This window comes from Quercus lobata, chromosome 8 (assembly GCF_001633185.2).
Source record: "Quercus lobata isolate SW786 chromosome 8, ValleyOak3.0 Primary Assembly, whole genome shotgun sequence".
Classification (NCBI taxonomy): domain Eukaryota; kingdom Viridiplantae; phylum Streptophyta; class Magnoliopsida; order Fagales; family Fagaceae; genus Quercus; species Quercus lobata.
The window spans coordinates 11,131,504-11,152,262 of record NC_044911.1 but is presented as its reverse complement, the minus strand read 5'-3'; the positions used below and the strand labels follow the sequence as shown (position 1 = coordinate 11,152,262).

The following is a 20,759-nucleotide window of genomic DNA, read 5'->3' as shown; positions in this document are numbered from 1 at the left end:
AAGAGGTTAGTGTTCTTGTGTATGAATGGTGAATCCATTCTTGGCAAAAGGTAATGTCTTTTTTTTTTTTTTTTTTGATAAACACAAAAGGTAATGTCTTAGATGAAGAATTCTTGATTAGGAAAGGTCCAAGGTTCTGTTCATTTGTGGATCATAATCTTTATTAGTGGTCTCTATGTGAATGCAACTCCTTCATTGTTAGGTTCCTCTGATTATGTGAAAGGGCAAAGATAAATATTATAACGGTTTGATGGTCAATCATATAAATACATGTTATAATCTACAATAACTGATGAGTTATTAGACTAAAACTTTCTACCAATACAAACTTTGGAACTTAAAGGCTAGAAAATAAAATGAATCGAAGGGAAGACTTCCTATTATGAAGATGATTGTCATTCTCTATATAATGGCATTAATGTCATTGCTCATGCTACCAATAAACCTCTTAGTCATTGCTATGCTACCAATGTCTAGTGTTTTTTTCTCAATCACAAGTGGTTTGAGGTACCACAATAAATCTTAGATGGCAGGCTGTTAGGTCTTTAAATTTTCTAACTTTCGAATTATTATTACAACAAATTTTAGGTAGCAAGTTTTTATTAATGGATAAAAGCATATTCAATTTTGTACATTCAACGCACACAATTTTTATATAAAAAATATATACAATTCTCTATATTCAATTGTAAACAATTTTTCAAAGAACATACTCAATTCTTTATATTCAATGTACACAATTTTTCATAGAATGTAAATAATTGTGTATATTCAAAGTATACAATTTTTCAAAAAAAAAGTACACAATTTAGTACATGTACACAAATTTTCAACCAAAAAAAAAAAACACAATTTTGTATATTCAACATACACAATTTATTAAAGAATGTTCAATATTTTGTAGATTCAATGTCCACATTTTTTTAAGAATATACACAATTATGTATATTCAATGTACACAAATTTTAAAAATATTTAATAATTTTATATATTCAACGTACACATTTTTCAAAGAATATATACAATTTTGTACATTCAATGTACACAATGTTTCGAAGAAGTTACACAATTTTGTACATTTATGGCACAAATTTTTTTATGAATGCACATGATTCTATACATTCAACGTACACAATTTTCAAAAAATGTTCACAATTTTTCAAAAAACATAAATAATTTTGTACATTCAATGTACACAATTTTTTAAAGACTGTATACAATTTTTAAAAAAATATACACAACTACGTATATTCAACGTACACAATTTTGTACATTTAGGGTACACAATTTTTCACTGAATATTCATAATTATGTACATTCAGCTTACACGTTTTTTAAAGTATGTACACTGTAGGGTCGATCTTTGGGGCCTAAGCCCAACAAGTAAGTGATTCTGGTCCAAAGAACCCTGGACAATGAATTTGTAGAGAGCGGGTTACAAAACTAGGGCTGGACGAAGTGAACGTTAATTAATTGTATGTCATACAGCAGTTTGAACGTAAGAATATCTCCTTAATGTCCACAGGATGCTCAATCCGAGGAGACATATGGGTGCACCTCTGATTCTGATCAAAGACTATTACCTTCCTCTCTCTTTCTATATCCTTATTGTTTTCAAATCTTCCGATCCCCTTTTCATGGGGATTTCCTTCTCTTATATAGCCTCCTTAAATTGATAAGAGCCTTACACTTGTTAACCATCTGGACTTTCACTTGAGTGCCTGTCCCATCGGACATCCACCTTATCTTTCTGTGAGTTGCATTGGCCAATGTAACACTGTTCGCCTATCTTCTCCACATTAATGCGGCTAGAAAAGTAGCTTCCTTGCATTTAATGCGGCAGTTGTGGTTTCTCCCTGGACGTCTTACATTTTCTTCTTTCTTCCTGCTGTGTGAGGCTCATCCTACTACCCACGTTTGTTTGGGATGATTCTTCATTGTGGATGGGGCGCACATTGGACCCGTATTTGTGTGTCCGATGAGACATTCCTCCTCGGGCATCTTTTTAAATAAGCTGGGCTCAACAGGGTTGGGCTGGAAGTCTTTTGGTCCCCATTTTCCCTTTTGGTCATGGTTGGGCTCCGTGCAGGGTCCAAGACCCATTGTTGACTTTGGGAATTTTACCCCTACATACACAATTATGTATATTCAACGTACATAATTTTTCGAAGAATGTATACAATTCTACTCTTTTAAAGTAAACAATTTTTCAAAGAATGTTTAAAAAATGTACATAACTTTGTACATTCAGTATATTCAATTTTTCAAAAAATGTACACAATTCTATAGATTCAACGTACGCAATACAACATTGTATACTGTGGAGGCCGTGCCCAAAGTACTCAATGGCCTTTGAGATTAGGCTCCTAATTTATTTGTTTAGAGTGGGTAAAGAGTTTCCTACAACGGGTGAATCCCTTTAAGGCTAACCTAACAGCCCAAAAGGAAGGAATTTGTGACCCAACTTGAATTTTATTCCCCCTCTGTGTGTTTCCCAGGAAGTCTCGGGCTATGTATTGAGCTTTCTTTACTTTAACTGTTTCTCTACTTTTCTCTCATGTACCACACACACACACACTCTCTCTCTCTCTCTCCCTCTTTCTCTCTCTCTCTCCCCCCCCCCTCGATTTGTCTACCCCTTCTCACACCATCTCTTCCTCCTTATATAGCCTTTCCTCAATAGGTTTGTCATCATGAGTGGCGACTTTTCTTAAAAGGTGGGACCGATTCTAACCTATATTCCTGGTTGGATGAGACTCGCTACACATTTCTGAGCTAACTCCATTGGAACTTGTGTCAACCTCCAAATCTATGCTCGATAGGCAAATATCCCCAAGGCATTATGTAATGTTCTCAATGTTGCCTTGGGTCGATTTGTACTATACTATGCTCGAACCCTCCATCACTTGTTTGGTACAACTTGGGTAGGTCTGACTTACGTGGGCCTCGGCCTTAGGCCGGTATCTAATATAGGGATTGTACATATACATTCTTTGAAAAATAGTATACGTTGAATGTAAATAATTATGTAATTACTTGAAAAAATTTGCATGTACATATTTGTGTACATACTTTGAAAAATTATTTACGTTAAATATATAGAATTAAGTATATTTTTTTGAAAAATTGTGTATGTTGACAATATAAAATTCATATTTTTTAAAAATTATGCACTATGAATATAATGTAACATGTTCATTCTTTGAAAAATTGTGTATGTTGAATATACAAAATTGTAGGTTTTTTTTTTTTTTTTTTTAAATGTGTACGTTGATTTGGAAATTTTTGTGTTTAAATTTAGTCCTTTAATTTTGACTATAATTGTCAAAATTCGTTGAAAATTTTTGTACATTAAATATACAAAATTATTTAAAAAATAAAAATCAAACAGTTTAAATTTAGTCCTTTAATTTTGACTATAATTGTCAAATTAGTTCTTCATGTTAAAATAATTATAAATAAATAGTCAATCTATAAATCTTTTAGTTAGTAAATGATATCGTTTAAATATTTTTTTTACTACTAAAAATTTAAATGAAAACATTCATAAAAATAAATTTATTTAAAAGATCTTTAATTCATATTAATTTAAAAAATGCATAAATAATTTCATGTATTAATAGATTTGGAAAAGATAATTAAATTAACTTTTTTATGAAATAATTAAATGAACTTATTTAGTTATTCACAATTGAATGTCCTTGGCTAATGTAGATTATAAGTGTAACGATTTCTTTTGGCTAATGTAGGATTGAATGTCTTTGGCTCTTAAAAGCATTTGACTAATATCTGAGGTATATGACATATCCCTCTACACATTAAATACCATAAAACTTTTTTTTTTTTTAAAAAACAAACACTATTAAAAAAAAAAAAAAAACTTAAAACCAATTATATCATGTGCACATGATATATGAGAAATTCTAAGGGCGGTTTGGTAAGAGTATTTAAATATAGTTTTTTGTTTTGCAATCTATAAAATGGTGGATCCCACACTTGAATTTATTATTTGGCTAATATTTTCTATGGGGACAGGGGGCCCAAAAATAAATGTTGGGTCTTGGGCTTGGCTGAGAAGGCTCAATGGTTCGAGGATAGATCAATAGTAAGGAGGATATAAGACTTTGAACTTCATGAGCAAGCCATGATTGTGAAGGATGAGGGAAGTATGTCGAGGAGGAGCATCTCCTCGGCTAACGAAGTGAAGGTTAGGAAATGTACTACTTCATCCAAGATGACGTCCCAAGAGATCCTATGGATATGGATAAGCACCACAAAGGCACAGAATAGAGAGAAGTTCTAAAGTATCTAAAGAGAAAGCTACTACTACCGCATTGAATGCTCTGCACCTAACCAACTGGCTACATTTATATGGAGAAGACCCTTGAACAATGCTGCATTGGCTACCTCAACTCATAGAGGGTTTGAGGGGGTGTCCGATGGGACAAACACTTAAGTGGTGGCCTGAACAGTCAACAAATGGAGAGTCAGGATCATCTAAAGAGGGCTATATAATGTAAGAGACCCTCCCTGAAGAAGGGATTAAGAAATTGAGAGAGAACACTGTAGTTTCCTATCATCTAAATCTACTTTACTTATTGTCTGATTCATTAAAACCCAGTTTTCTAATCCACTCTCTACAAATTCATTGTATTGGACTTTTTGGGCCTAAGTTCATTTATCCTTTAGGCTAGGGACCCAAACCTTGTCCTTACATTTTCTAAATACAGTTTTCAAAAAACTGTATCCTATTTTCTTGATTTAAAAACAGGATTTTGAAAATAGCTAAGAGATGTTTTTAGAATACAAAAATGTTTTTAATGAAATAGTTGTAAATAAATTAAAAATAGTGGACCCCACATATTTATCCAAACTCTGTTATCTCTTAAATGAAGAAGTTTATTTTTATTACAAAAAGAATTCTCATACTTCAAATTTAAAACATATTATAAATCACATGTTATTTAAGAAATTTCAAACTAACCGTTAATTATGACCATTTCTTTTTTCTTTTTTCTTTTGGTTTTGTTTTGTTTTTAGATATAGATTTGAATCATCTTATTTTGAGTAGAAATTTCAAGCTTTAAAATTAGATATATAACTAGTTAACTACTATCACATGCTTTTTATCTTTTTTTCCCTCAAAAAAAAAAAAAAAAAAAAAAAAAAAAAACCTACTAGCACATCCTACGACGTCGTTTTAGTTTATCTCCATTAGGATAAAATTAGGGCTTAGGGTTTTTCTCCAATCTTCAGTTCACAAATCACCATCACTGATACTTAAATAAATCAAATCCAAGCTCAGAACTTTTCAAAACCATGGTGCTGATATGATGATCCATTTTCAAACCCGAACCCGTTTACCCACCTGGTATAAACCATTTTATCCCATCCTTATTCATCCTTTATTAGTACACAGCCCAAAACCCAGTCTTCCTCAAACCCTAAAAATGGGAGCGACTGAGGCCAATTCCAAGAGACCCGTTTGCCCATCATGCTCCAAACCCACCTGGCTCTGCCTCTGCAGTCGGATCCGGGCCCCGGGTCTTGAAAATTCGGTAAGAGTAACCATTCTTCAGCATAGTTTAGAGAAAAAGCACCCACTCAATTCTGCTAGAATTGCTAGACTAGGCCTCAAGAATTTCACTCTAGCAACTGTTTCCGATGTTCTCTTTCAAGGCCGGTTCGTTATTCGGTTGAGGGAACCGGATTCTGAAATGGGTTCGGTTCAAAATGGTTTGGATTCTGATGAATTTGTGGAAAATGTGGACACCCAGAAGCTAGTTTTTGAGCATAGTGATGGGGTAGAGGAAGTTAGAGAAAATGTGAGCAATTCAGAATATGGGTTATTTGCAAAGTGCCCAATTGAGGAAAACACTAATTTAATTGGTGATAATGGAGGATGTTGTTTGAGAAATGGTCTCAGTGGCGCTAGAAATTCTCAAAACCCTATGAAAGAAGTTAATTTTATAGGAACTTCGGGGTTTTCAGTGAGTGATGAATTAGTTTTTGAGCCAGGAGATGAATTGAAGGTCGAAGATTGCATTGGTGAAAAGGGTACATTCAGTTTAGAGAGTCTACTTGTAAATAGAGACCAAGTTACACAACTTAATGCTCATACGGTTTCAGCTGCTTCAACATTGGATGAAGCAGTTTTGGATAATGAAACTACTGCTACCAATGAGAGTGAATTTTCTCATCTGGATGTTGATCCAAATGAAGTTGTCCAAAGACAAAGAGGTCATGAAGCACCAGTTATTACTGCAACCATTGGAAAATATGGTGTCGTTGGCTCTCTTTGTCATATTTGGATGCCACAAGCCCATTTGCAGAAGCCAACATTTGATAACATTCTAGCTTCTCCTGAAGCTCGTGATGCTCTAGCAAAAGGGTTTTCTGTAAAAAAGTTGCAAAAGCGACAGTTGAGTGGGAGCAAGGAGTTGGAAGAGGATGAAGAGCTTGAACTTGAGGTTCCTCCAGGATCAGTGCTTCTATTCCCATCTGATTGTGCAATCAGTATTGATGGCCTTGATGCTCTTGGTTGTGAGGTGAAGAATTTAATCGTCTTGGATGGTACATGGTCAAAGGCAAATAGAATGTACAATGAGAACCCCTGGTTGAAGCTTTTGCCACATTTGAAGTTGGATTTGAACAAGCTGAGCTTGTATAGTGAAGTGAGGTCTCAGCCAAAAGCTGGATGTTTGTCCACGATTGAAAGCATTGTATATGCCCTGAAGGCTATTGGGGAAAACCCTGAAGGGCTAGATGATCTCCTGGATGTTTTCGAGTCTATGGTTGAAGACCAGAGGCGATGTAAAGATGAGAGGTTGAGCAAAGTCTCTTCAGTTTGAGTTTGTATAGTGAAGTGACGTCTCAGCCAAAAGCCTGATGTTTGTCTACAATTCAGAGCATAGTATATGCTCTGAAGGCTATGGAGAGAACCCTGATGATCTCTTGGATGTTTTCAAGTCTATGGTTGAAGACCAGGGGCGATGTAAAGAAGAGAGTTTGAGCAAAGTCCCTTCATTCTTATATTTGCTACATTTATACTGTTCTAACTAACATCATCTTAAGAACATTGTGCAAGTAAAATTAAAGTAGATATGACCTGTGGTTGACAGTAGCTACATATATTTTTGGTTTTGGGAGAGAGGTTTGGGGTTTTTTTGGGGGGGGGGGGAAGGAGATGAAGATCATGCTTTATGAATTTTAAAGGGGCTTCTCTGTACCTTTGTGCTCTTTTGTACGACACTACAATCTTGTACTAAATTTCACACTTCCAAAAAGGAAAAAGGAAATCTTTGTTGTTTTCCCCTTATTCATTGTGTGATTCTTATTCACATGATTATGTTAACCATTTAAGAGATTATATGTTAGAGATCTTGCAAGGCCCTATATAAAACATCAAGTATGGAAGGGTGAAAAAAACCTTTCTTTGGCACGATAATTGGCATATCCATAAGTTGTTGTAGAGTTGTATGTGGTGCACTCAGGACATCTTGTACAAAAGTCTCTAATGTTTAGAAAGATGGTTAATGATATTGGCCACCAGCAGGGACAGAAATATAGGCTGGTCTGTATCAAATTAGATTGCATCAGGAAGACACTATGAGGTGTCTACCTTCTCATTCAGGGCAGCTAACTTGCAACTCTGCTTGGAATGAAATCAGAATGAAGCAGCAGGTGGTGGATTGACATAAATTGGTTTGGTTTTCTACTGGCATCCCAAAACACATATTTATCTCTCTTGGTTAGCAGTCAAGGATAGGCTTCCACTCATGAACCTTGATGGAATGCAGGGACCATTTAATTTGTGAATTTTCCTATGCTAGAAGGATATGGTAGCAGGTGCTGAATTCATTGAGTGTCAACAAATAGCTAAGTTTTTGGTTCGATGTCATACGATGGGTAGTTCAAGAGTTGAAAGGAAGAAGCTTAAAAGAAAATTTCTGCAAGCTCTGTATACCATATCTGGTTGTGAAGAAACGTAAAGATCCATAATGGTCAAGTGAAAACAGAGAATGGCTAATTCCTCTCGTATTAATAATGGGATGGAGGGTGAGGTTGTCCATGTAACCCAAAAAAGAAAAATAAAAAACAGAGGATGGCTGTTGAAGGTGATTAGAAATAATGCCTTTAGCTCGAGTTGGAGGTTGTAAGAAAGTCCCAAATTGCATAGAAATAGATGAGAATCTGCACTCTGCAGCTTGTTTTCTTGTTATTAATCTTTGTTATTAATCTTTACGTTATGAAAATAAAGATATATATGTGAGCGTGGCAAAATTATAACGTGTTGAAAATTACTTTCCTACCCTTGTACTTTAACTCTAACACGAAAAGGCCCTTCTAACTTATTTTTGATTTCCCCTAAAAAAAGAGACTCATTTTTTGTTTGCCTTGGCTGTTTGCTCGTCCTCCTCAGTCCTAACCCTGATAGTCTTGAGAGAGTGCTACTAGCGAAAAAACAAGTTCCAAATTCTTCAAATGCTAAAGCTCTTGTTATGGCGTCATTCAACTCATCAAACTCACAAACTAACTCGTTTCCTTAGCCAATCCCTATCTAATGACCCTTACGACCCTCCATTCTCTCCTACTTCTAAACCCCAAAAACCCAAGAACAAAACCAAACACAAAACCCAAAACAAAGACCAGAATTCCAAGCCCGAACCGAAATTCCCTCTCAAGTCTGACCTCCCCTTTGACTTCAAATACTCCTACTCAGAGACCAACCCATCGTTGGAGCCAATCGGATTCAGAGAACCACCGAGGTTCTCTCCTTTTGGGCCAGGTCGGCTTGACCGGAAATGGACTGGCACGTGTGCCCCGGCCCAACAACAGGAAGTGGACCCGGAAAGAGTGGCGGAGGAGAGGAACCGGGTTCTTGGGGACCCACTTACGGAGGAGGAAGTAGCGGAGCTAGTGGAGAAGTATCGGCACAGTGATTGTTCTCGCCAAATCAATCTGGGTAATTTTCTCTCCCCAAAACTATTGTATATTATTTGTGTGTATATGGCCTGCATTGTGAATTTTATAGTGGGAGCAAAGATGGGTATGTGTGTTTTTTTGGTTTGGTTTGCTATTAGGGTCTTATTTAGAATTGTAAGCGTATGTATATTTACTGCATTGTGAATTTTGAAGTGTGACCTCAAATGGGAAATTTTTATTATTTATTATTAGGGTTATTATTATTATTTTTTGTTTTTGTTGCTATTAGCGACTTGTTTAGAAATGAGTATTTGTGTAGATGGCCTGCATTGTGAATTTTGAGTAGTGAGCAAAAATGGGTATGTATTTTTTGAGGATTGGACTGTTTAGTTTTGCTGTTAGGGTCTTCTTTGGAAAATTAAGTATAGTTGATGATCCTGCATTGTTAATTTTAAGGCGTGAATGAAAACAGTGTGTTTGGTAACTTGGTTTGATATTGGGGTCAATCTTTGAAAAACTAAGTCTAGTTGGTGATTATCTTGCTGGGTTTTGACCGACAAATAAACAAATGTGAAATTTCCCTTTTTTTAGGTTTTTGGGTAAATCATAGAATATTGATTCATGTTGAGTTTATGCTGTGATATGAGTAGCTTGGTGGCAAGCGTACTATCCTCTTTTGGCTGCTTTTAAGTGAATGACGGCTGCTTGGCATTGTGGAATGGGTTAATGCATTGAGAGAGCTCAGACTGGAGGCCAGGAATTAGAACTTTTTTGTTCTAAGAGTGTTTTAAGCTTCGTTTTTGGGAACTTATTTTGGTGCCCCCACCCCCCACACACACACACAAAAACAACCTTTTCCCCTCCTTTCTACCGTACCATCAAATTCAATCTTAGTTATAGCAGTTGGAGTGGCGCTATTCTGTTGCATATTTTACATGGGGTTTGGGTTCTTAATTACTTAGTTCATGGTAGTGTACATTTTGAAATAATTTATTTATTATATGATTATGTCTTAAAATATGAAAATATTCTTGTGAATCATCTCTGGCTCAAATGTCATCTCCTTCCCGTATAGTTTATTTACTATGTAGGAACAGGCATATTTACATTGCGCATAATGCAGAAATTTTTTGGTCTTTGAATAATAATGGATGAATGGGCTAATAGTGCTATTTTGTGTTAGGGGTGGGAGGAGTTACTCACAACATGTTGGATGACATCCACAACCATTGGAAAAGGGCTGAAGCTGTGAGGATCAAGTGCTTGGGTGTGCCAACCCTTGATATGGATAATGTTTGCTTCCACCTTGAGGTTTGAACTGTTTACAGCGTCCATGTACCCAGTGAAGTATCTCCCATTTTTGGTTTTTAGAAATTATTAGCTGATGCAGATAGTAGTTTTTCTGTAGGAAAAATCTGGGGGGAAGGTTATCTATCGGCACATTAACATCCTTCTGTTATACCGAGGTCGAAACTATGATCCAAAGAATCGGCCAGTTGTTCCTCTTATGCTGTGGAAACCATATGCCCCTATATATCCAAAGCTTGTGAAGAATGTTGCTGATGGATTAACATTTGAAGAAACAAAGGAAATGAGAAACAGAGGACTGAATTCTCTCTCGCTAATGAAACTTTGTAAGTGAACTTAATTTTTGAAGCCTAAAGGAGAATTATTACTATTCTTTCTTGTTGCAATAATGAACTAAAAATGAGTGATAAAAGGCAAGGATGCATGATTCTATAACCTGAATTCGTACTGGATAATATATTCTCTGCAGCCAGGAATGGTGTGTATGCGAATGTCGTGGAGAGAGTAAGGGAGGCCTTTGAGACAGTCGAGGTGGTGAGACTAGACTGTACCCATGTTGGTACCAGTGATTGCAAAAAAATAGGTGTGAAATTAAGGGTATGAGCTCTTTCCATTGCATCATGTATACAAATTTATAATACTTATAGGAAGAAGTAGAGGATTTCTACTCCAAGCTTATATGGTTGTGGTTTTCATTCTCTTCTAAAATCAGGATCTGGTACCATGTGTCCCTATTTTGTTCAAGGATGAGCAGATAATACTTTGGAGGGGGAAGAGAGATGAGGAACAGGAATCTAACCTATCAAAGGAAGTTACAAGTGTACAAATGTTTGAGTGAGGCTTTAGAATTTGCTAGACTTATTTTTACATCAGATCTTGCAGACAATTGTTTCATCTTCTCAAGCAAACAGAGATAGAAGAATTGGTCCACAGAGTTGCTGCGATAACGATATTGTTGGATTGATCAGATCTGAAGGCCTCCTCAATATGTAGTAGGATTCCCATCACCTTGGCTAGACATGTTAGCACAACAGAAGTTGTCTATCTGCTGCCATTTACATTCATGCCATTACCAATCTGTACAAATTAAAAGCCAATAGATCTGAAAGGCTTGTATCATTTATATCACCTCTGCAACTCCTGACCCACCTAAAATAATTGATAAGAATTTCTTACATTTTGCTTACTTTTCAACTGTTTTATTTGGAAACCTTTATTACTATACTCAAATTTTTGATGTCATCAATATTCTTTATATATGAAACTATGAACCAATCATATTTTTAATGTGTTTTGGGAGGAAGTCAGTTCTTAAATCTTAAATTGTCATTTGCAATGGCCCAAAAAAGAAAGTCGGGTGAGAATTGAGAAGGCCAAATGAGTATCCATTCTATTGTTCCGGAAGTTGTTACAGGCAAAGCATGTTGGCTGGTTACTTGAGTAACTTAGAAGGTTGTACAGCTATAATAATGCTGTATTCTAGAGCTGTAGCACAATACAGGATAGCCAATGCCTGGAGGATATTGTGGTATACTGATCCAGATATTGTTGTATTTTATTGATTTCAAATGCCTGGGATCAGCATATAATGTAGTGAAGCACCTGTTAACTTTGTTTCTTTTCTAATTTTGCGAAAAAGAGAATCACAAGCAGTGTTTGACGAGCTCTTTCTTGTTTCAGTTGAGAAGAGATAATTCCTTCAGTTGCACTTGTGGTCCTGTGGATTGAATAACCCTTTTTTCTTTTTTAAAGTTTTAACGAAGTGCATGTCTTGTTGGTTGATACAAAAGAGAGTATAGGCCATGACTGATACTTTATGGTCTGTTTTGTTTTGATTTGTGTTTTTTTAGGACTAAAATTATAAGTAAGATAACAAAGTTACACATTTTTCAGGAGCGGATGTAATAGATTGGAATACTCTAAAAAAAAATAGTTACATCCCTATCAAATTTAAAAGAGAAATGAAAGGTAATTTTCACTAAAGGCATTATTCCACTTATCAAAGGAATTTTCTTTAACATTTTCATTTGAGAGAGAGAGAGAGAGAGAGAGAGAGAGAGAGAGAGGAGGGGGGGGGGTGGGGAGGGAAGAGTTGGCCTTGAGATTAAATTTCTATTGTTGGAACTAGATAAAGGGAGTGGGAGAAGAAGACAAGCCATATTATAGGCATTTTTTTCTTAGATAGTTTTTAATCTATTTATAGCTACTGTTCCTGATGATTGCTTTTTTATTATTAGATCAATACACCAATTAGTTTTTGTTGTAGAAGGAGATCGAACCCAGATTTCGATGACAAGAAATTTTACCAATTAAGCTAACTATTACCCACTTTAAAAGCTTTATACATAACTTTTTTTGCTCAAGTAAATACATATGTTCAGCACTATAAAAGTGCCAATAATTCACGGTTACACCTCAAAACCAGGCAACCATGCGACTTACAAGGACTGCACTTATACAGGATATCATATTACAAGCCTTAAGATCTATTACGATTAATCAAATCAATTTATCACCTCCATACTAATAAGCATGTTCAAAAGCTCTACAGAGGTTAGTCTAAAATTGCTAAACCTTGCAAGTTCTTTGCATAGAGTATCAATTGTAAAATGTGCCTAGAATAAATTGGAATTATCTGAAAAAGAAACAATCGTCATTCATACCATAACAGTAACCTTGAAATTGACCTCTATGATATACATGGCAATAGATTGCAGTCAATATACAATCAATATGAGTTACTGGTAAAATACAAACAAGACTGTGGCTGCTTGGATTCGGTGAATGTAGTCTCAGCCCTTGAAACACACAAACACACATAAGAAGAATCACGCAGACAGGACGACAGTGTTCCAATTATTTAACCAGCAACTACCGGTCTTAACAAAACTAGTAACATTGTATTACGCAATATTTACAGTGACTCTTTAACAAGAGAAACTCACCAACAGTACACAGATTACAAGTTCTAAGGTGCCATAAGTATATCCCTCAGTTCATTTTTCTTCTCAGAAACACATCCTGAATTGACCAACGATGTTATCCAGACCTGATCAGACCTTACAGGCTCGTCATCATCATTCCTATGCCAGCTCCAGAAGGCATGAGTTGAATTCACAATCTTAAGTTCACCATGACCAAAACTTGCTTCACGAAAGACTGACCATTCAGGCTGTGGGTTTATATACCTGTCAATTTTCAAAAAGTTAATGAAATTCAAGCCTTTTACCTAGGAATAACAGAGTAAAAAAAATTGATTCACCAAGAAAACCAGACTTGTCATAACTACACTGAATGTTTTACCATTCTGTGTATGATGCATATGCCTATGTAATTCCAATTCTTTGTGGTATATACCATATTGTAGATAGTAATAACTGAGGCAGTTTCCATTTAATGTACTTAGGTCGAAAAGAACATTGTAAGTTTGTAACCTGCTGACTGATTTTTGCACCCGCTTATTTGAAAAGGAGACTCTCTTAGACAAAACATTAAATAGTCAAGCTGTCCCTTCACTAAATAATGCTTTGTGCAATGGAATCAAGAGTGACTTAGGTTTTTGCGTAATGGTTTAAGATGGAAATCATAGTAGTCAGTTATTGTATTTGAGAGAAGAAAATAAAATATATGTATATCCCTGACTTCATCCAAAATATATAAATAAGACTTACAGAATTGTTCTTATATGCACATAGGAAATCAAACATTTTGTGTGTGCATGGTATATAAAGTTACAGATACAGAAGGTTTGATAAGGTCAGGACATACCCATGAGCTAAACCTTCTCTGTTTCCACCATCACCAATGGTAATGTGGACAGCACCACAAGGATCAGGTCTTCCATTATTGACACGTTTCTGTCAAATAGATCACAAGTTAAAGTAAGAGAGCCATAAATTTTATAGGAATAAAAAAATTCTAAAACAGTCCAGGCATACCGAGCGTTCATATGCGTGTACATGACCAGCAAGTACCATATCCACACTGGCAGCATAAAGCAAGGATTCCATGGCTGCCATCATGCCATCACCTTCACCTTTATGAGCCTTGTTACTGTTATACCAAGGAACATGGAATAGAACAAGCAGCCATGGTGTCTTTGTCCGGTCCACCTTTGAAAGATCAGCCTATGTAACAAGAGTACAAGAAATTCCTGTTATAACTGAGCTACACTTCATTTCTTATGAACCATTGACTTGGCATATAAAAATTAAGATAAGAAAATTTTAGATTATATGCTTGTGCCTCATGCTAAGCATCAACTTTGCACTCATATCTTGAGGCTCACCTCAAATATGAGGTGGGAAGTTTATAATTAACCAAAGAAATTAAACACTGCAACTTGCATTTGAAGAACACGGTGGCTTAGAAGCCAAAGTTTCCAATGTGTCTAAGTGATGGCTTAACATCAAAATTGTAGTCATTCTCTGTAATTATAATTGCACATTGGACTACTTGCATCTATGAATTTGAAGATCCTCATGCATTTTCCTTACAAAGCCTTCGTTAAAACTACTGACAAAAATAAATAATAAAATAAAAAACCTCTGTTTTAACTCCAAAGGTTGCTGACTAATTGAAAAAATTGAATTCAGTCTCTTATTAATGGATTTATGCAATTGGTTTTCCATGATTTTTAACAGTCATGGTGTGCTCTCTGCATCAGAAGCTTTAGGGCTTGCCAAAAATTGACTAATTTCTGCAAAAACTTGGTGTGTCTAAACAAATGAATTATAACAAGATCAAAATTGGCTATAATACCACAATAAATACATCATAAAACTCACAGCAAAGTGCCACTTCCCTTATTTGATCTTTCTTTCTTTTTTTTCCCTTTTTTTAAATGGCTGATCACATTTGATCAATTAACCCTAACATTTATCTCAACTGAAATTTATTTGCTCTTATCCATCAACCAAATATTGATGAACAACTGCTAGAATTTAGTGTAGTTACATATTAGCAAAATAGCATTCCCTGTGAAAAAAGGGGATACGAATGACTAACCTTCAGCCAACTGAATTGATCCGACTGCTCGTCATAATCTGTGTATGAACCAAGCATGATAATATGAACACCTGCAACTTCAAAAGAATAATAAAGATTCGAACTAGATCCACTCTCCTCAAAAGGCATCTTCCATCTAGCATTATAGGATTCAAACCCATCCTTTAACAATGGTATGTTTTCCTGTTCATGGTTCCCTTCTGTAACCATCCATGGCTTTGCACTTGCTAGGGGCTGCACCAGCTCACCAAATGTGTCCCACCGATGCTGCATGTAATCAGCATATGAGAGGTCTCCAGGAAGCAGATGCACATCATACTTGCACTGGTCAATGTGGTTTAGTGTTGATTTGGTCCAGCCAGTTTGACCCAGATCCCCTACCACAGCAAAAGTAACTGGAAATTGAGCTGGAGGGGTCTTGAGTTGGAACTCAGGACCTTGTCCTCCACATCGGTAAAAGTAAACTGTGTCATGTTCCAGAGGCCCAATGACAGTGTGGTGTATCTTCCCTGAGCTATAGAATAGATAATTATAAGAGGTACTTTCTCCTTGAGCAACAGAACTGTATCTCCCGGGCAATGTCCCATACTCAACAACTGAAGGAGAAGAATCATCATCAGTGACCCATGTCACTCGCATGCTCTCATCTCCAGCCAAAGAGATGTGCACCTACATTAGGCATTTCCACATAAAAGTACTTCAAACTAAATGTCAACTATAACTAAACCTCAATATCACAATTATAACCAAGAGCTACAAAAGTGCAAATATAGAATAAAAACCTTGAAATGTCCCAAAAACCAATTATCTGAATGAATATTTGCAATTTTATTCATGTAATTATCATGGTATTTACACGCCAGTTTCAAACACAGGATGGTATTCTCAGTTGAAAAAAAGCAAGCACACATCCCACCCCGTTTACTATGATTCAAAATCTTCATTCCAATTATGTTCTATAACAAAAGATCCTCCTAATTCACTCCTCATTTGTATCAATAGTCAATATCTTCAAGCATATACCCTGCTCCACTAAGCTATGAAGCATAGACAACTTAAGTACCAAAACAAAACAAAAAGGTTAGATTTCCTAAATTCAAATATTTATGATGCTTTAATTTTCAATGAAGCAAAAACTATCCCCAAAAAAGAGAGAGAACAATACAGTACAACAGACAACACAAATATCAATTCAAATTCAATTCTTTAAATAAAAGTTAAGTATTTAAAGTATTCAATATTGTAAGAAAAGTACCCATTAAAAGCCAGCTGGTCCAAAATACATATTTATTCAAAGAATCTTCCCAGTGGTATTAGTTTTAGTTTAGTCCTTCCAAAAAGCATGAATATATTTATTTACACTTTCTAATCAGACACAAGTATATAAATACATAGATATGTATATATAAGATCCGACCCGGATAACAACAAATCAAAGAAAAACAACATTAGATCATATAATTGCAACTATGTAACAGAGTTTGAATCTTAATTGTTTCTTTAAAATAAAAAATAAAAAAAATGAAAGACAGAGAGAGAGAGATGATAAGGTTACCTGCTGAGGATAAAAGGAAGGCTTAGGGTTCAACTGGAAATGCAAAGTTTTGCGAGGCTGGGGTCGAACGTAGTCGGCAGTTATGACAGTTACTGAGATGAACAAAGAGACAGTTACTGTTATTAGCTTCATCAGCTCCATGGTTTTTGTCTCTCCCGGCAAAAGCAAATGAAAATCTCTCAGTTGCTTTTGGCTTTGCTATATAGTGTGGTACTGGAATCATTTTGATTCTTGTTTTGTTTGTATGTTTGCTTTTCTAGTACCTGCTAAGGAATGTCCGTGACTCTGTGTGGGGATCAAATGACCGTATCGCCCTTCTTGATTCTGATTTATTACTCCTTTTGACTTTTGTTGTGTGCCTTAGTATAATTGCCTCATCCAGCTTTGTATTAATAATTGTACTCTTCACAGTGCACGCGGTCTGAGAGTCGAAGTCGAACAACAGTAACTTGATTCTTCTTCTTCACAGGCAAAAGCGAGTTCCAAGACTTTACAGCTTGGATTAGATTGTATCGGGTAAATGGAAGTTCTCCCTTGAATAAATTGTGCGGACTCTATTCACTTCATCTAGTAAAAATTTTTTTTTAAAGTTAAATAAGAAATTTAGGTTCAATTTTTGCCAAAATAAAAAATCAATTGGTTTTTAATTTGATAATAAAGAAGATAATTACCAGAAGCAAACTCTATGCTTGCATTTTGGATAGCTGAAAAAGTCAGTTTATTTTACCTTTGAGTTTATTTTTTGCTACTATTCAGTTTATTTTTAGTATTATTTATAAGTCTCATTTTACTTTTTAGTATTATTTATAGATCTCACTGTACTATTTTAGTTAACTTTTAGCTTTATACAATACTTTTAGTAAAAAATTTCTACTTTCAACTAAATAAGTTATTTCTAAACAAACTCTATATGTGTGTGTGTTTGTTTCTAAAAAAAAAAGGATAATTGTACAACATTGTTTAAGAGAGTGTGTTGTGTGTAGTATAACTTACCTCACTTTCCCTTAAAAGTTACCATGACTTTTGAGTGGAATTGTGATGTGCCTTTGTGTTAAATACCCTTTCCCTCTCCCTTGTGTGTGTGTTTGTTTCTCAAAAAAAAAAAAAAAAAGAATGGGTAATTGTCTCATATTATTTAAGAGTGTGTTATGTGTAATATAACTTGTCTCACTTTCTCTTAAAAGTTACCATAACTTTTGAGTGGAGTTGTGGTGTATCCTTGTGCTATTAATATAATATAGTTAGACCAAAATTTATAAGTTTAAAGTTAGAAGTTTGTTAATCATTTCACCACCCATCTATTTGCCTAACACCCCACTATAAGAATCTTGGCCTAATCTCTTTTTCTTTTTCTTTTTAATTAAAAAAATGGAATTAATAAGGATAAGTGGTTTTTTTTTTTTTTTTTTTTGCCGTACTCATCTAAGAGTAAGCCTCCAACAAGTTGAGTCATCATTACGTAACAATGGTTTGCTACTAGAGCACGTCACACGTATCCTACAACCTATGGTCTCATACTCTCATGTTAGAGAGAGATAAGAAGCCCCAAATCACTTTATTTATTTATTTTGGCAGAACCTCTTTCATTTATAATTACATTTTTCGTTAGCGACACACTAGGGGAGGTTGAACCTACTTTGTTAGTTGTAACCCACCACCCTGTGTAACATTTGTGAACGTCATATGGGAGTTAATGCCATTAATAAAAAAGATAATGATTAGTGTGTAATTTTTATTTTATTTTTTATGAGTAGTTATGGTGATACAACTATTTGTACAATTTTGTACACAACTCGTCCACATGGCGAGTTGTGTACAAAGTTGTGCAAATAGTTGTGTCACAAAACTACTCAAAAAAAAAAAAAAAAAAAAATACATACATACTATTTTTGTTTCTAACTCCCTTTGAATGGTTAAAAAAAAAAAAAAAAAAAAAATCACGCATACTAATGTGGCAATTTCGGTACCCTTATCTCTCACTAATTCTAGTTATATCTATTTCTCACAGTTTATTTTGCTATTGGCATTTATTCCCCTCCAATTATACTTATCTCTATTTTTCATCATTTATTTTGGAGAAATTATGTCTACAAATTTTTTACAGCATTTTCTCAACAAATTTTAGGTGGCAGGTTGTTACTAGTTGTTATTGTAGGGGCAAAAAAGTAATCTTAATAGTAAGTTCAAATTTGAACCAATAACAACTACCTACCTATGATTTGTTGTGAAAATATTGTGGATATAACACTTCTCTTTACTTTGTGCCATGGCATTTGTGTATACAGATATGTGTAATTGGATGTATGAAATAAATAGTGTCTTTAATGAAGTGAGCAGGGCCGGTTGAATGGTAGAGCAAGAGATGTGGTCGCCTAAGGCACCAAGTAAAAAAAAAAAAAAAAGGCTCCCAAATTTTAACCAATAGGGTTATTTATAATCAATAAATAAAATAATATTTTTTTTACTAGATGAAAAACAAATAAAAAAATAGAGAAAAATGCAATGTCTACAATATTTTTCACAACACTTTTACAACTAATGCTAAGTAGCAGGTAATTATAGCTTGTTATTGATGGCAAACAAATAATTATAGTGATATTTTCAAATAGAAAATAAAAAGCAACTTAAGATTTAGGATTTATTTTAAAAAAATTGTGAATGTTGCACTTCTAAAAAACAAAAAATGAATAATAATAAGAGTTTAGTTAGCAAGCTTTTAATAGTTCTCATCTAAGTCTACAACTAACACCACTCTTTTACTTTACCACTATCAATCTACCAAATCAACAAGTATGAAAAATTTTGTCAAATTTTTTCTATCTATAAAATTGTAAAAAAAGAAAGAAAAAAATTCTACGTAGTTTATTTTAATTAGTAGTAATTTTGCATCTAAAACAAGATAATCAATTTTCGCCTTAAGCCCCCATATGCATCAAGCTACCTGTGGAAGTGAGGTCATCTTGCTAGCCTGGTCATGCCTACTAATGGATGTTTCGATTTGTCAAATTTGTACAATTTCTAACAATTTTGGACAAAAAAAATTGACTCAAAACATAGACCTAGTATTTTTCTTTAGGATTGTGTAAAAAGTATTAGACCAAGATAACACATATCCCATAACCTAAGATCTCACGTTAAACAGAGTTGAGAATGAGATAAAGTTGAGAAGCCCCAAGTAACCCCTTTTTTTTTTCTTTTTTTGGTTTTGGGTGGGAATCCTCTTTCGTTTTTATTTACAACATTCATTAGCCACACACAAGGGGAGGTTGAACACCCCCTTTGTAACCCACCACCCCATGTAACCTTTGTCAATGTTATATAAGAGTTAATGCCATTAATGAAGACTCGACTAGCTTGCTAGCCAAGTCATGCTCACTAATGGGTGATCCAATTTATCAAACTTGGACAATTACTAACAATTTTGGACATGAAAATTGACTCAAAACATAGACAAAGTATTTTTCTTTAGGATTGTGTAAAAGATATTGCTTTGAAATGAGAAAAAAAAAATAGATATAAAGAGAAAGTATTGAGTCCTTTCTTCTGATTGCTTTCTTAAAAAATTTTAGACATTAAAGACATATGAACACTCGAGAAAACATAGTGTATCTCAGAACTACATGAAAAGTTCATCTAGAGTTATAGTTAGAGACTTCTTTAGTTGTTGCAGTACAACCCTACATTACTCCATGTTCTTGTTTCTTAGTTTCCTCCTAATTTCAACAAGCATTAAGGCAGCAATTGCCAACAACTTCCTTTGCCTCAACATTAAATAGGATTTTTTGATAATGTCTCTCCCTAAGCATTACAGTTGCACTTTGTCCATGCACTTTGTCATTCTTCTTTGTATAATGTCACCTTGAATGCTTATTTATTCTGTGAGTTTTGATTATTGAGTTCAAATAATAAGTTTTTAATAAAAGTAACCACTGCACATCTTTGGCGTGATGGTCACTTCAAAAGT

General features: G+C 34.7%; 3 protein-coding genes across 3 annotated transcripts; 2 read left to right on the top strand and 1 right to left on the bottom strand.

Annotated features, from left to right (window-relative positions):
- Window positions 1-5,260: 5,260 nt before the first annotated feature.
- LOC115957447 lies at window positions 5,261-8,225 on the top strand. Its single transcript, XM_031075689.1, has one exon. It carries the CDS (start codon window positions 5,331-5,333, stop codon window positions 6,849-6,851), a length of 1,521 nt encoding a protein of 506 aa, XP_030931549.1. The 5' UTR covers window positions 5,261-5,330; the 3' UTR covers window positions 6,852-8,225.
- A 146-nt stretch (window positions 8,226-8,371) lies between these two features.
- Window positions 8,372-11,474, top strand: LOC115957448 (CRS2-associated factor 2, mitochondrial-like). Its single transcript, XM_031075690.1, has 5 exons — window positions 8,372-8,965; window positions 10,109-10,236; window positions 10,334-10,559; window positions 10,703-10,830; window positions 10,946-11,474. The coding sequence occupies exons 1-5, from the start codon at window positions 8,485-8,487 to the stop codon at window positions 11,069-11,071; spliced, it is 1,089 nt and encodes a 362-aa protein (XP_030931550.1). The 5' UTR covers window positions 8,372-8,484; the 3' UTR covers window positions 11,072-11,474.
- A 1,361-nt stretch (window positions 11,475-12,835) lies between these two features.
- On the bottom strand, window positions 12,836-17,039 carry LOC115957899 (purple acid phosphatase 18-like). The gene is made up of 5 exons (XM_031076239.1): window positions 16,796-17,039; window positions 15,241-15,909; window positions 14,172-14,360; window positions 14,002-14,090; window positions 12,836-13,421 (listed from the first exon to the last, which is right to left on the bottom strand). The coding sequence occupies exons 1-5, from the start codon at window positions 16,934-16,936 to the stop codon at window positions 13,202-13,204; spliced, it is 1,308 nt and encodes a 435-aa protein (XP_030932099.1). The 5' UTR covers window positions 16,937-17,039; the 3' UTR covers window positions 12,836-13,201.
- Window positions 17,040-20,759: the final 3,720 nt, after the last annotated feature.